General features: G+C 46.6%; 2 protein-coding genes and 1 long non-coding RNA gene across 3 annotated transcripts in view; 1 reads left to right on the forward strand and 2 right to left on the reverse strand.

Annotated features, from left to right (window-relative positions):
• Positions 1-5,955, reverse strand: part of znrf1 (zinc and ring finger 1) — a 29,849-nt gene extending 23,894 nt beyond the window's left edge. The window contains exon 1 of the mRNA XM_034588701.1: positions 4,764-5,955. Within this exon, the coding sequence (XP_034444592.1) occupies positions 4,764-5,160 (397 nt within the window). The 5' untranslated portion in view covers positions 5,161-5,955. The remainder of the gene's footprint in view (positions 1-4,763) is intronic.
• On the forward strand, positions 4,422-7,467 carry LOC117763519. The gene is made up of 3 exons (XR_004614179.1): positions 4,422-4,514; positions 6,523-6,904; positions 7,088-7,467. It is a non-coding gene; the product is annotated as an uncharacterized LOC117763519 (long non-coding RNA).
• A 1,519-nt stretch (positions 7,468-8,986) lies between these two features.
• Positions 8,987-16,075, reverse strand: ldhd (lactate dehydrogenase D). The gene is made up of 11 exons (XM_034588691.1): positions 15,977-16,075; positions 14,676-14,788; positions 14,240-14,381; positions 13,957-14,098; positions 13,483-13,642; positions 13,123-13,322; positions 12,458-12,586; positions 11,843-11,970; positions 11,526-11,616; positions 11,243-11,354; positions 8,987-10,554 (listed from the first exon to the last, which is right to left on the reverse strand). The coding sequence occupies exons 1-11, from the start codon at positions 16,070-16,072 to the stop codon at positions 10,374-10,376; spliced, it is 1,494 nt and encodes a 497-aa protein (XP_034444582.1). The 5' UTR covers positions 16,073-16,075; the 3' UTR covers positions 8,987-10,373.
• Positions 16,076-16,388: the final 313 nt, after the last annotated feature.

Genomic DNA, 16,388 nt, shown 5'->3' on the forward strand with positions numbered 1-16,388 from the left:
CAGATCATCGGAGTTACAGCAATGATTAAAATCCGTCCATCAGTCAAACTGCGCTGCTTGTTTCTGAACACAACCTGCAGACACGACGCTGTGTTCGACAACACTTCCTCCCCGAGGTCTGACACACACAGACGCACTCAGCAATATGTTCTGTCAGCGGCGGTGAAGTGACGGGATCCAAAATGAAGCTGGTGCAGGAACACGGAGGAACGTTAAATCCTCGCACACGTTCGTGTTCCTGAATCAAGCTGCAGCCGATAATCCGCCCCCAGCGAGGCTCATCTGACCCCCACGACCTTTTGGGTGAGAGGAGGGGGCCACTCGGCTTCTACTGCTCTCTATGTGTGTGTGTGTGTGGTGGGGGGGGGGGATTGAGAAGATGCAATCTCAAGGCATTTGTAAAAGCTCTTACTGGTTCATGTCATGATTAATATTAGCCTGGTAAATGCATCTCTTAACGTCTAAATGGATGTTCATCAACACACACACACACACACACACACACACACACACACACACACACACACACACACACACACACACAGCGTCACCATTGGACTTTGCCTTGAAAAGGGCAAACAGTGGGAGGGGCACCTGTAGTTTGTCTGATTAGCATACATCCACATCCGGAAGGTGTTTCAGTGTGTGAAGGAACATCTTCTGAGAATGGTGTGTGTGTGTGTGTGTGTGTGTGTGTGTGTGTGTGTGTGTGTGTGTGTGTGTGTGTGTGTGTGTGTGTGTGTGTGTACGGGAATATTTGTCCTTCTCTACATCAACAACCACTCTGCCATGGAGCCTCATGTTTTCATCAGTGTGCGTTTGTTTGTTAAAAGGATTATGCAAAAACTGTGGAATCGATTTCCATCAGACTTTGTGGAGGGGTGAGTGTGAGGGTGATGAAGATAAACCAGATAAACGGGCGGATCCAGGATGGTATAAAACAGGAACCATATTACGGAGCACTCACACGTTGCTTCGACGCCTGACGATGGTCATGTCTGACGCTTGGTGATGACACGATCATCATAACAACAACCAGTAAGAGTTTCCCAACCGGGATACGCAGCATAGACGTCTTTCTTGCTAACGTGTACTGTTCGCTTCAAGGAAGTAAACCGAAAATAAAGTCCACGTCCATGATGAACACATCAGCTGCTTCTGCCGCGTCTCTCCAGACTATATCAACGTGATTCGATCTGGCTGCTGTTTACACTGCACAACACAAGCAAAAGCACCACAAAGCAACATGTGACTGCTCCTTCAAAGCCCCTCACTTCAGTTACTTTGATGAATTTGTCTTTCAAAAGGTAAAACATCAGACAGAGTAACTCTCCAAACGCCCAAATCTCCCTGAACGCAGAATTAAATCTCTAAAACTCAACGAAACAGTCAGAAGGTCTCATGTTTTATGCAGCAGACTTGTTTTCACATCAGGAGGATGTTCATATCGAGCGTGAGAGAACCTTCATTACACATGTTCTCTTTGACATTTGACCTGGTCTCTGATGTGCATTTCACAAACCGCTCTCATCGCAGGCAGACGCTTGACACGCGTACCATCACGAGAACACGTTGGGAGAGTGACAGTAAAAGATATGTACACAGTTTGCTGTGAAAGGCGTGTGAGAGCGAACACGGACAGACTGAATTCCCAGATGACGAAGCTCTTCACTGCAGCTTAAACCAGGATGAACTTGACAGACTGCATGTGCTTTCATGCAGCGGCACCCCGCTGAGCCAAAGCAGTGCTCTCACAGAAATAAATGGGGACTCTGAGTTTGGTTTTTTCTGACTCATTGCTATTGTTGTGCAGTTTCCAGCAGAATCTCATTCACCACCGGAAAAACCCATTTTTAGCTGGAATGGCACAGACGGGCACAAACCTCCACGAAGACCCGACATCCCAACACATGAGTTAGTTCTTATAGAAATAAAGAAGTGGTCTGATCAGCTAAATGATGTATTACCTTCACCAAGGTTATGTTTCCATTGTTGTTTGTCCGTTTTTCTGTCCGTCAGCAAGATCACACACAAACTAACAGATTTTCTTAGAACTTGGTGGAATATGGACCAAGGAGGAGCTCGTTTATACTTCTTCACAAACTCCAGCCACCAGGAGTCTCTCAATCAAAACAACAGCAAAAGGACCTGGTTTGTTGACGTCGTGAAGCAGCGAAGGATCATGGGAGTTCCACCCAAATTTGGTGGAAATCTGTTTGGTAATTTTGCGTAATTCTGCTAAGAAACAAACAAACTAGAAGAGCACTATCCCCATATCACATAGACATGTATTGAGATCAGAAACATCCAGATCTCCGCGTCAGTTCTTGACAAATTAAACTGCGCACAATCCACTGCGATCTTTTCCTGGAGCATTAAAGCTGTGACATGTCGGAGAGAGCGACCCTCATCAGATACCCGAGGCTGTAGCTCGCTGTATCTGCCTCCGCCCTCGTCTGCACACGCATCCCGTCACCGAGAGGAAAGAACGGATATAACAGATTGAAGCTGTTGTCGGCCCTGCCCTTTCCCCCGCTCAGACTGTCAGGTCCTCGCCGTCTGCTCCTGCAATTCCACTTGATGGGCTGTCAATCTTTCTTATGTGATCTTGCCCGAGGCTGAGGTGTGCACCCTCTCTCAGCGGCAGCCTCCAAAACACACGATTCATCGCTGTGGTTTTGATCATTTAAACATGTCTCCCGTCTTTTCACCCTCTTGTTATTGCTGCTTTGACCTCTGCAACATGGCCGCCACCAGCTTCACCTTTTCTGCTGACCACACCCTTATGGTAATCACTGTGGGAGAGGATTTAGACTTGGACGTTATTATCTCTGAGCCCATCGCCTGTCATCTGACAATAAATAAACCTCTGGGCGCCAAGGCCGATGTTTTGGGGCCTTCCCGTGCAGACAGCAGACATCAGGGCCGAGACGCCATCTTCTGTTCTCCATGTTTAAAGTGCGACTGGTTTCTTTTCTCACAGGAGTCGAACGTTTCTCCACACAAAACACAAACAGTGATACTTTCTGTAGGTGTTCTAGCTGCAGACGACATTTTGCCTGCTATCTTTTCACAGCTACTTGTATAGATGAACTAAAACGCAGATGGGCCGATGCATTCGGACACAAACTGTTTACCAGCGCCGCCAAAGCCTGTTTGAAAACGAGATTGAGTCAAACCTGAAACGAAAACCAGAAGCTTCCATCTGCAAAATCTACTCAGATTCTGCACGTTCACATGTAGAATGTGTTCGTGGAGGTTATGGACATCGTGGCGTTTTCCTGTACTTTGACCATTTCCCTCGAGGCCCAAATCTGCAGCCTGTGTTTCTGACGTGTGCATCTTCCTCGGTTTTCCTCTGCAGACGCCCCCACTTCCCCCGACCCAGCCCTGTTATCTCCTCCCACTGATATGAACGCACAGCAGAGTCGCTAGGCAATGTAGGCAAGAGAAAAACAGCCGAGATGTTGATATCCAACTTGCTATTCTCCTGCTGTGAGCCGGTCAGGGCTTTAGTAATGAGAGCCTGGGGACCTGGCTCGCTGTGCATGTGCATGTGCATGTGTGTGAGTGTGTGTGTGAGTGTGAGTGTGTGAGAGAGAAAGAGGAGTGTGTCTAATCTTCCTCAAGGACTTTGTTGCCGAGTGTCTGTGCGTGTGTTCCTGTGGATGCAGTTGGAAGCGAACCAGCTGTGGCCATGTGGTGAAGGATTTGTTTACGTGCGTGTCAACATGTGTGTGCATGTGTCGACGTGCATGCGTCCACGGTTTCCCTGCAGCGACAGCAAAGTGCATCATATCTCATCGGTTCAGCCACAGAATCGTCATCATCCATCACTGACAAACCTCGAAACCCTCCTCCCCCGTCCTGCCTCACCTCCCTCCCTCCCTCCCTCCCTCCCTCGCTCCTCACTAATCGCAGGGCTAATTGACTCAGACCCAGATTTGGCAACAGGCTTATTACTGTCATTTCACACAACAAGGAATGACCTATGCAGACGGTGCAGCGGCGGCCACAGTCAACACGAAGCAACACCCTGCGACGTTATGTTCACCAAACCCAACGGCCACCCCTCCCCACGCAGAGCAACAGCACTTCTCTCGGTTGATGAAACCACCTATTAATAGCACCGTCGGGGGAGCGTTTGACCAAATGGATGCTTTTAAAAGCACCTTTTTGTCTTTTAGCCGAAGCTGTAGGAGTCAATATTTTCAATTTCAGGCATTTACCTGCAGAATAATGTCAAGTATTAAATGTGGGAGAGCTGCCCAAGGCCCCTGCATCTCTCAGTGTGTGTCAGTGTGTGTCAGTGTGTGTGTGTGTGTGTGTGTGTGTGTGTGTGACCCTCCTCAGTCACACACACACATGCATGTCAGCCTGTGTTTTAAGCCTGCAGGCGCCTATTCTCTCTGTTCTCCTGCTGTTTGTTTCTCTGCATCCTCAGGCCTGAGCTGCACGTCCCTTCACAGCACTGACATTTAATGGCACTGCATTGGTGTCTCTCCCACCTGCAGGTAAACAAGGTGTGCGTGCGTGTGGGCGGAGGAGGAGCCGATGTGCGTGGACTGCTTGTGTGTGTGTGTGTGTGTGTGTGTGTGTGTGTGTGTGTGTGTGTGTGTGTGTGTGTGGTTTCCTGTGATGATTAATCCTCCAGTGTCAACAAAATCAGGCTGAAGGGCGTGTGCATGTGTGTGTGCATGTGCAGATGTGTGTTAGTGTGCATGTCCAGATGTGTGTTAGTGTGCATGTGTGTGTGTCCTTACCGCTGTGCGCGCTGAACCAGCGGGGTGCGATGTGCAGGGGCAAGGTGTCAGCCAGCGACCCCCGGGACCCCAGATAGAGAACCCCGTCCGTGTGGTGCCCTCCTCCCCCAGAGTCCTGGTACCCGGTGCCGTGGTGGGGGGCGGCTGTGGTGCCCCCTGACCCCCCTCCGGCCCGGTCCGAGTCCGTCCCTCTGGGGGTGTAGAAGCCGAAGGGCACGGCGGGGCTGTGGTCGATGCCCATCCCGGCGACGGAGCTCACCGAGCGGCTCCGCAGGCCCATCGTGCCGCTCGGCCGGTAGTGGCCGAAGTGGGCCGAGGGTGGCACCGCGCTGTCATCCGTGGAGACACCGGGGAAAGCGCCCCGGGGCCGCCCCGCCGTGCTCTGCTTTCCCCCCATCCAAAGCGGGGGACGACTGGGTGGCGGCTCTGGGCGGAAACAGGAGGGGGCTCGGCTCGATCCGCTGCGGGTCGAGAGAGCCGAACCAGGCTGTGGCCCCCTCCCCTCGCTCCCTGTCTGTCTCTCGGCCTCCTGCCTGTCTGTCTGTCCGCGTGTCTCCGCAGGCTCGTCAACTCTCCGCAGACGCAACAGCCCGTTTCCCTGCGGAGCGGAGCATGAGCCCCCGCCGGTCGTCCGGATTCACCCGCAGACGGAAACCTCGCCTCCGCCGGGTGCGTGCGCGAGCGTGTGGCCGATCGAGCGACGGAGGAATGTCGGGCAGACGCGAGGCTTCACCAGGCTCCCTTCGCCGTCCCCCGGGCGGTTAGGCGCACGGCGGGATCATCGCAGGCGGGACGCGGCAGCCCGGAGCTCGACAGCGCCGCAGTGATCGCTCCGCGGCTCCGGCCTCATCTGCTCGCAGACATCGTGACAACTGTTGCTCGGTGCGCCCGCCGCAGGAACACGGTCCGTCTCGGAGCCGCGACGAGATTACAAAAAAAAAAAAAAAAAACCCTGGTGACGAACAGAACCGCGCCGTGTCCGCTCCGGGGCTCCCCGAGCAGCGGTGGCCTCCTCCCGGGGATCGGGGTCACAGTGATGCCGCTCCGCTCCGCCGCTGCTGCCGCTGCCGCTCAGACAATGGAGCCGCTCAGCGCGCAGCCTCGGATCATAAACACCGAGGACAGGAGGCAGAGCTGGGAGGAGACCAGCCCCCGGAGCCCCCGGAGCCCGGAGCAGCGGCATCTGCCCCACTTTGCATCCAGTGGTTCACCTAAAGCATTTTAAATCATTTAAAACTAAACAAAGACCTTTAGATCACAACCGGTGGTTTATAACTTGCACCTGGAAGAGGGTCATTCATTTTGAATGACTCCAACATAATAATATACAAATATACAAATCAAGTTATTATTATTAGTTTGTGCAATCTGACGTAATGATAAAGATTAGTAGATTCAAAATGATAAAACTCTTTTAAATCTTAAACACACATTTTTATAGCTTTATCCCTCGAGTTCTGATCTTATACTGTTTTAATCATTTTTACTATGTTTTATTTTATCTTTTATTTTTCTCTTTAATCATCTGTAACAAGTTTTATTTTTGTATTTGTGCTTTAACACTGTGTGTTCTTCAAATTACGTTTAATTGTGTCCCATTGTGTATTTTAACATTTTCAAATTGTTAAGCACCTTGTAACCGTTGAAAGAAGCATAAAGTTTATAATTATTATTATTATTTATATATCATAGTCCCCTCACAGTGAGAAGGTTCCCTGTTCCGTCTGGGTCTCCCTGTGTCTGTGTGGTTCCTCTGCAGGTTCTCCTGCGTCCTCCCACAGTCCAGAGACATGTAGAGTGGCTGTGTGTCTCTGGATGTTGGACCTGTCCAGGATGTCCCTGCCTCGGCTGACTCCGGCTCCCCCTGTGATAAGCAGTACAGATGATGGATGGGATGTTTCTGTCAGTGAACCCCTCAGCTCTGTCAGTTGTGGTCTGGGTTGTGTGTCTGTGATGCGACATGGCTCCAGGTGTGGAGAGGAACTGTCTGAACAAGTAGGATGAAGATAAACGCAGCCCAGCGGTGGGGGGGGGGGGGGGGGGGGGGGGGGGTCAGGGGCCCCCACCCGCTTCAGGGGCCTGTATGAAGAGTCATACACCGGTGAGACCTGCCCACTTCTCTTAGAGCTTCAGTTTAAGTCGTCTCTTTTTATTTATCTTCAACCTGCTTCAGCTTCTCATCTGCATCGTTAGATACTGGAACTTAATATGTTATTGATTTATTTAGTTTGAAAAAACACACACTTACAAACAGACTTTACTATTGAGGCAGAATCTGATAAAATGTCCGACCTGGTTTGGTGCTTGACTCAAATCCCTGGCAGCGGTTTGACCTCCAGCAGCATCACAAGGTCGATCAAGTAAAGTAAATTAATCAGGTTGGAAGATCACGCTCATGATTTCAGTGTCTGGTGCTTTTAAACTGAAAAGTGAGCATGTCAGGGCTGTTTTTTAAACTCCTAACTTCCCCTGATCAGGAGGATATTGCATCGTTTGTGTGTGAGGAGGAAGGTGCCGAGTCTTCAGCTGAGTCATAACCTCTGTGACTTCAGCTGGACGCCCTCATAAGGGCCTCTGCTGCTGCTGTATCCTCACACATGAGCTGAGCCTGCGTCACATGAAGAAGGGATGGCCGAAGCCTCTTCCTCCTCAGCCTCTTCTTCCTCAGCCTCTTCCTCAACTACACTATATGAGAAAAACTCATCGTCGTCGTGGTCGTCTAATCCCCCCCCCCCTCCACTTTATCCAGAGAATCTGCATAACAACACATTAGAGGATCACTCAATCAGTAAATAAATGTTTCCATTAATTCAATAAGGTGCTGAAACCAAAACCCAGTTACTCACTATGGGCTGCAGATGTTGTTTAGATGGACCATCGTGAGGAGGGGGTGTGACAGAGCCTTCTCTTGGGGGGGGGGGGGGGGGGGGGGGGGGAATCCTTGGACCAGCGTGTCAACAAGCACTTTCATCTGGAGTGAGAACATAAGGAACCACATCAGCCCACGTCGAGTATTTGTATTTAAATGAACATATATTTGGTTACTCACTTCCTGGTTCTCGCATCGGGTTGTTGCCAAGATACAAAAAGAGAAACAAGCAGCCACGACTCCACAAGTCAACGGTCTCAGAGAAGAGGAGGCTCAGGGGGACTTCAGGTGAACTGTGTACAAACAAGATCTGTTCAGTACTTTGTCAAATTCAGCATCTGCACTGACAATTACTGTTGGATCATTTACATCGAACACACATATTAAATGATGAGCTCTGCACATTGAACCTACCGGTAACACGAAGGCTGGAGCAGCTTCCCAAGTGTGTCCTCTGGAGACGGACGTGCCAAAAATCAATTAGTTTGACCCTGAAGGGCTCATTCTGGTTAACCAGCAGTATATTGTCTGAGTGAACCACTTCAATACGCTTCAGGAAGTCAGAAGCTGTGAGCGACTGCAGAGGAAACATTAGCGTTGGTTTCAGATTCCACTGAGCAGAGTGCACGCTTCAACACATCGAGAAGAAATATTTAAAGGTCGTTAAGTGTTAAAAGTGCCTTAATTAGACCAGTTGACAGATGATTAACTCTACCTGTTCAAAACATGGTACGATCCACGTCACTACAGCAGCTTCTGACTTGTTGCTGTGGTTTTCAATGGAAAAGATACAACAGGTCTTAAAGTTAATTGTCTCATATTTCTGTCTCATTTTCTGCAGTAAAATCCAAGGAGTTGCTTTTCAAAAGGGTTTTAACTGTAACCTGCAGGGTTGTGGAATAGTGACCTTTTATTTTGTTTTGTGTGTCAATTATTTTCTGACTCGTGTATAACACCCCCCCCCCACTTCCAGGCATCCAGCCAGACCACCATATTGTCGTCATTAACGGGTTATGCACCGATTTTTCCGCCATATGCTAAATTATTGGGATTACAGGCTCACATGTTTTGTTTAGGATTACTCGGTCTAATCCTGCGCGTGCATGTGTGCGTGTAATTAGGTTGGTTTTATTCCGTTTGGCTCTTTGTTTCTTCACAGTCTGTGGCTCCCGTACAGTCTCTCACTTCCCAATAAGGTGAAGTCCTCACTCCACCAGGTATTAATCTGTCCTGCTGGAACGACAGCAGGTCTATAAATGGTCTCGTCCCCTCTCACACAGTGAGAAACGTCCTCATACAGTTTATGTATAAATAAAAGACAACAGGCAGAAAACCCAGAAGACCACAGGGCTGTAAATCTGTTGTCTGGTGATTTAATTTGTCCTAAAATAAACAGCGACTCTGAAGGTTTTACACACATTTATAATAGACAATATTTCTACATTACACTCCAGGCCAGAAGTGTTTGGACGGCTAGGACTTTTATTTTTGTTCTTTCACATTCAATCTAAAATAATATAAATACATTTGCATGAATATAGACAAAACTGTGCAGGAGATAAATCCAGTTTAACACAAACGATCTGTGTTGATTCGATGGCAGTTTGTTCACAATCAAAGTAGAGCAGCAAAACTCACAGCCACGCAGAACTTTATAAAGACTCCCCCATTCAACCTGAAGAACTGGACTAATCAATCTGAATAAATAATAAAACGTAATTAATAAGTCATTTGGTGATAAGAATAATTCCTCTGGCAGAGGTTCATCCTTTGACGTCTTTTTAGCTCTTTAATCCGTCTACTGCAGCGTTTCTGGGAAAACAAAGCTGTGGCATCAGAATCCATTTACGAGCAACTGAAGCAAAACTAAGTCGAGAGAAACACCCAAATATTTACTCATGATCCACATTTATATCTGAATAACTAACATAAAGAAAGAATAAACAGACAATTTTTCAACTTGGCAACTCAAGGTTTGTTGTAATAGATGTGAACTAATCAATTATTGACCAGATATAAACTCTCCATAAAGAGCAGGGATTAGAAAAGTGGTCTTTAGGAACACACGTGTATTTAAGAAAGGCACAAACTTCACATGTATTCATTTGGTTGCTCAGTTTTTTCTCTGTGTATTCTCTGAACACTTTGGCCTTAATTTGACCTCAAATCCATCATCAGGGTGATAATTATAATGGAGACTGACAGTAAACAAACAGATATTTATCATCTTAATCAGTGGACTACAGACGACCTGTTGAGTGTCTCTGCGTCACGCATGAGGCACCACGCTTGGTTTGGTCCCCTGGAGTCAACCTGTGAAGCAGCTTGAACTTCTGACACTGTTGTAATGAAGATGTTTTCAGACGTGCGTCCTGGTTTTATGAAGTTTTCTGCTTTCGCTTTGTCCATTTTTCTAAATGAGCATTAGACAGATTTGCAAATCCCTGACTGTCGTAATGTGTCGTCTTACCGGATAATCAACTGTTTGATCATCCTTTAAAAAACTAAACATTCTTGATTTTCTATATTCAATTATATTTTTAGATCATCCCGTAAAAGAAAGTATAGACTTCATGTTGTCCATCTATATTTTCACAGATTTTAAATAACAGCGTTGGTTTGGGATCTTATCTTTCACATTTGATTATTGGAAATAAGCAGCTGCATTGCGACATCAGTCTTTAAGCCGTGCACGGTGAGCAGATCAGAAGATTCTCCAAGTTCACTGACTAAAACACAGTTCATATTTCTCGTGGCTGAAGAACTTTCCCGGGATTCATCACGTTATCGGGGTCGAGGACGTCTTTGAGACCCTGCATGACCTGGATGGCCGTGGGTCCCATCTCCTCACGCAGCAGCGCTCTCTTCCCTAAACCCACTCCGTGCTCCCCTGTACACGTACCGTCCATGGCCAGAGCTCGCCTGCAGGGAAACAAGCCTCATTACTTCACTGCAGAATGAAACCTGTGTCTCCAGCCACGGCCTTCAACTGCAACATGTTAATGATGTCACTATATTTTTCATTAAACCAAAGAAAAGGACTAAAGCTGAAGCTGCTGTTTTCAGACTTGGACTAAACAAGGTGATCCGTACGTCCAGCTTCGCTCTCCAGCTCCTCCTGGGGGATCCTGAGTCTCTTTCCCAGGACAGGTGGGAGAAATAATCTCTGCAGTGAGTTCTGCGTCTTCCCCCGGGGACATGACTGCAAAGCCTCCAGAGGAAGCAGCCCTGGAGGATCCTTATCAGATGTCTGAGGCACCTGAGCTGACTCCTTTTAAAGTGACAGAGCAGCAGGAGCTCCAGCTTCATCCAGACGTCTCAACTCCTCACACAGAAACGGTCTCTGAGGCTGAGCCCTCACCAGGAGGCTGATTTTGGCCCTCAGGGCTGAACAGTCACTGAAGCTTAGAACGTGCACTTGAAGTTTTCATCAAGAAATCCTGTTCTTTATCGCTGCTGTTGTAAATATCTGACCTTCAACTACGGATGTGCTTCAGCAAAGGTGTCAAATAAAGATGATTCTGATGAAACTAAAATAGTTCACAAATCTGAAGCACGAGTCTCAGGTGGATGATTAGAGACACAGTGAGACGTGTCAGAGACGTATTACCTGGCCAGTCTCTCAGTGAACAGATGGACCCGGTGCAGCTCCTCGGGGTCGCTGGGGTCGACCAGCAGCAGGCAGTGGAAGTTACCGTCTCCCACGTGACCCGCTATGGGACCTGGAGACAGACGCATTCATTTGAAGGAGACATATTCTGCTCATTGATCATTTTATTAGTGTTATTACTTTACATAGAAAATAACTAATCAGATAAAGAGAACTGACGGCTGAGGAGGTTTTGTCTTTTGTCCAGTTTTCACATTAATGCTGAGTGGACATCACTGCTCACCTGTCAGTCTGTTTTCAATCAAGTCCTCTTTCGTCTCCACGAGGATTTGGGGCAGTCGAGAAAGAGGGACACACACATCGGTGGCGTAGGCCTGTGCACACACACACACATTGATTAAAGAACTATCTTAAAGCTAATCGGTTGTAACAGTCATGGATAAAACATGTAATTCATAATAGTTTTTAAATTGTATTTGATTTCTGGAAGCCTCAGTGTCTCGTGGTCCTAAACCCTGGTTGAGGAACCTCCGGTCTGAGACCCTGTGTATTTTAGTGTATCCACATCCCTTCGGTGAAGAGGCAGCAGGCGTTGTTCACCTTGCAGCCAGGTCTGAGAGCCAGAGCCGCGTACCAGGCGTCATGACGAGCTTTCCACAGACGCTCCCTCGTTTCTGCATCTTGAGCCCACTGGAAGTCTGAGCCTCTGTTACTCTGAGTGATTTCCTCTGTGACGACAGGAACACAGCAGACGAGACACTGTTAAACTCCACGTCTGTAACATATACCTTAAATAAAGTGAAGTGAAGCCAAAGCGTCTTGATTGCCCCCTGGTGGCTGACTCTGTGTTAACAGAAGGGACATGGACTAAAAACTAAACTCAAAATCAAAGTACACATTGAATAATTTGTTCTCAAAGGTAAATTCTGTCGTTTTAGGTTTTTCTTAACACACTATTGTTTGTTGGGTAAATTTTTCAGGTAAGTTTAATTTTAATTGGTTATTTGATGATATAAAAATGGGCTGAAACGTCATGATTGACAGCCGAACATGTGAATCAGCAGGACCTTGCTATCATGGCTCGTTTGTATCCAGGATATTTTGGCTGCATTTCTCAATACTGAGAAGTGGAGACACATCTTTTACCTTCTCTGGTTTAATCTGATCTATTTACATTTTATCTACAACACAATGCAGTGTGTGTCATTTACACACCAGTTGTGTTGACTTGTTCCTTCAGGCTTTGCTCAGAACCGTGGAACTCCAGGAACAGCGTTGGCATCACAGGGTACGAGAGACAACTGAACCTGTTGCACGCGTCGATCATCACATCATCCAGAAACTCTGGATAACACACACACACACACACACACACACACACACACACACACACACACACACACACACACACACACACACACACACACACACACACACACACACACACACACACACACACACACACACACGGAAAACAACTGTTAGTGTGATGCATTTTAAATCTAAAACATACGAGTGTGGATGAGGCCTTCGTTCTTCAGACTGTTGTTCAACGGTCGTAAACATATTTCACATCTGCCAATAACTGATATCGATCTATTTTCACTGTGAATTCTTTCACCCATTCCTGCTGCAGGATTCTATTATCCACCTACTGGAGGAGATCAATAAAGGTTCATCTCTTCCTTCGCTTGACCCAGTTGTTCCAGACTCATCCTCCATCTGTCTGTGGCTGTTTTACCCGACAAATCAGCCTCTTGTTGGAATATGACGTTAACATTGAGCGTCACGTGTTGGCCAGACCAGGCCGAGTTAACCTGGGAATAAGACCAAGGTTCATTCATACCCGACTGTATGAATGCTGGGCATCATCTCCTCACCAATGCGAGCGATGGCTACTCCAGCCTGCAGGACCTGCACGGTGCTGTCCACGGCATCCTGGATGGAGGGGAACGAGCAGACGGCCGACACCACTGACTCTGGGATGCCGTACAGCCGCAGCGTCGTCTTAGTGATGATGCCCAGGGTTCCCTCTGAGCCCACAAACAGGTTGGTCAGGTTGTAGCCTGCTGACGTCTTCCTAAAGAAAGAAAGTGAAGGAGAAGGAAACAGGAATGAGGAGGTTTGATGCTGCATTCGAATAAGTTGAATATTTGTGGCTTGAAGATGAAAATATATTCTTCTGTTTCCACGTGTTGTACCGGAAAGCCATGACATCAGTAAAAGGGTAAAGTTGTCACCTGGGGCGTCGGCCCTTCCCGGCTGTGTGTACGACGGTGCCGTCAGCGAGCACCACCTCCAGGTTCAGAACGTTTTCCCTCATGGTTCCGTAACGCACTGCATTCGTCCCGGATGCACTGGTAGCTGCCATACCACACAGAGACGCGTCAGCTCCAGGATCTGAGGGAGTAAACAACACATCACGAGTGTTTCTGACATTACTCCCTAAATCTAAAACAATCCTGGAACACTGACACTGAACTGATAAAAAATAATTAACTCTGTACTGTTTTAACATCATTAAATCCTCACTTTGTTTTCATTGAGATGAAAAATCACTTTGGGGCTTGTTATCTTGTCCAATATCACCCTCTGCTGGAGGTATGAATTTAAACACCCTCAACATCAGCTAGAAACTGATTTAAACAAAACAAAGATGTGTAAACTTTTATTCCTGAAGAAGACGTTGAAAGCTGTGGATCAGTGCAACTGACCGACAGGAAACCACAGGCCGGTGTCTCTCAGGTAGGAGTTCAGAGCCTTCCGAGTCACACCCGGCTCCACCGTCACGTCAAAGTCCTCCTGGTGGAGATCCAGAACCTGGTCCATGTTCCTCAGACTGAAGCACACGCCACCCTAAAGGAAGAAACATGTGCACATACAGTCTAGTGCGTGTGTTGTGTACAAATACACATAATAGTCAACAACATGTTACTTTTATCACTGCCTTCATTTCAAGAGCGTCGTTAAAAACATGCACGTGTCTATTCTCCTCACCTTCACTGCACTGACGCCTCCCTCCAGGCCCGTCCCGGTGCCGAAAGGGATGATGGGGAGGCGATGACGGTGGCAGACTTTAGCCAGAGCACTGACCTCCTCCACACAACTAGGAAACAGCACCACATCTGGAGGACAACACCTGAAGAACAGCAACGAGACATCATATTTATAGTCATTATAAAGAAATTATTTGTCAGCAGGATGAGTGACAACATGTCTGTGTGCAAATAACATCACTTTCAAGATTGTGGACGTGCTGATGTGGCTTTGTAGTGTTTCCTTCGCCTTTTGGTTCAGTTATTCTGTTCTCAAACCCCTGGTGTCGTAATGTCATACAACTCGACTTTATCCGGGATTTAATGTATGTAAAATACATTAAAGACACAACATGTGTGTGTGTGTGTGTCTGTGTCGCTGAGTGAAATCCACAAACCTGTGCAAAGACTCATCTTTGCCATGTTGCTCTCTGACAGCTTCACCCAGTGAGACGCCGTCCTCACCACATATAGACCTGAATGCAGAGAGAGCACTGTCCAGAGACGCACACTGTGTACACACACACACACATACACACACACACACACACACACAGTGAAGAACAGTGAGTCATGAGTGGGAGGCTACAGCGACAATACAAGATTGTGCACTTGAACTGAAAAGTGCTCCTGAAATAGCCTGTTTTGTTAATGCAGAGAGAGAAACATGTGACTCGTCTCTATAAACAGGTTCCTCATGTGAATGTGTAGAATCTGGAGGCGAGGGACAGGATTTCAGGGCCGGAAGCTTCTGGTCTCTGGCTCTTGTTTGATTCCTCAGGTTGATTGTCATATTTTTGTGGCTCAGTTGGTATAAATGTCTTCATGTTTTACCTCAACCAAGGAAAACTTTAAAATTCCCTCAGCTATGGAGAGAATTTATACTTCGGTAGACAACTTAATAGCTAAATCTATTATTCAATTAAAATGACTTTGAGGCCCATATAAGTAAATACAGCTTCCAGCCCCAGTGTGGCCTCACAGGTGTAATTGTTTGTGTGATGTTTATTAGAAAAAACACTGATGATGATGCTTTTCTCCACATGCACATTTTTGGTTGAGAGAATCAAGTTATTGATCCAAAGATCAATGAATTGGACAATTGACTGATTTATTAAGGATTCAATCCTGAACTGAATGTGTACGACATGACAACAGTTATATTAGATTAATATACACAGTAAATCACATTGAGTTTATCTAACATACATGATTAATGAGTTACTTCCTCACTGATATAATTAATTGATGAAAATAAAGTTATTTGGAGCCACAGGAAGTTCAGGCTGCTTGACACACTGTCAACAGTTAGCTAACAGCTACAGTGAAGCTAACGTTAAGCTAACTTCAGCCTCTCTACTACATTAATTAACTTCATTGTTTGGTTACTTGTATTATCACTAGTATTACTAGTAGTATTACTACTAGTACTACTACTATTGTTGATACAGCAGCACTGGTTCACAGTTAGCTACTAGCAACACAGCTACTTCTTCACTAGCTAAGTTTGCAGTCAGCTAATTAACCTGTAATTACCTGTGTTGATGCTAATTAAACAACAAAGATCGTCTATGAACACAAACAAACTTTGACCTTCTCCTGCTGCTGTTGGATTGTTCACGTTCACTCCTCTGATAAAACAACACGGACTTTAAACCTGGTAAGAAAACACGAGGTTCAAAGTTTGGACTGAACTTACTCTGGTGACGTTTCCAGGTTTAACGTTAAAACTCCGCAGGAAACGATGGAGACAAGAAAACTGGAGCCGACGAGTCCGAGTCAGAAGAGAAACCATCGTTAACCCGCAGCTAACGAGTGAAGCTAACTGCTAACCACACCGCGAGATCCGGTGCAGGGCTTTCACAATAAAATACAAGATAATAACATAAAACACAGGACAATGAAGTTAAATACAATAAAAAAAAATCTCAGTACAATAAAGTAGTCTCAATGTGCTTACATTCGCATTACATCAGTATCTGTTGTATCGTGTTATATTTGATATCCATGAAAGTTGTGATATTTATTGTTACTTGTGTTTCAGTAAACAATAACATTGTATATATTTTATCTTGAAGTCTACATGACCGGTTTCCGGTCTCAGCTCAGGG

This window comes from Hippoglossus hippoglossus, chromosome 6 (assembly GCF_009819705.1).
Source record: "Hippoglossus hippoglossus isolate fHipHip1 chromosome 6, fHipHip1.pri, whole genome shotgun sequence".
NCBI lineage: Eukaryota > Metazoa > Chordata > Actinopteri > Pleuronectiformes > Pleuronectidae > Hippoglossus > Hippoglossus hippoglossus.

Bases quoted from the DNA above. Each gene is read 5' to 3' on its own strand.
- ldhd (XM_034588691.1), bottom strand. From the start codon at position 16,072: ATGGTTTCTCTTCTGACTCGGACTCGTCGGCTCCAGTTTTCTTGTCTC. The intron at 11,617-11,842 runs GTGAACAACGCC...GTGTGTGCACAG, and splicing joins CTCTCAGACCTGGCTGCAAG to GCCTACGCCACCGATGTGTG. The intron at 10,555-11,242 runs GTAATACGTCTC...GTTTCCCTGCAG, and splicing joins TTCACTGAGAGACTGGCCAG to GCGAGCTCTGGCCATGGACG.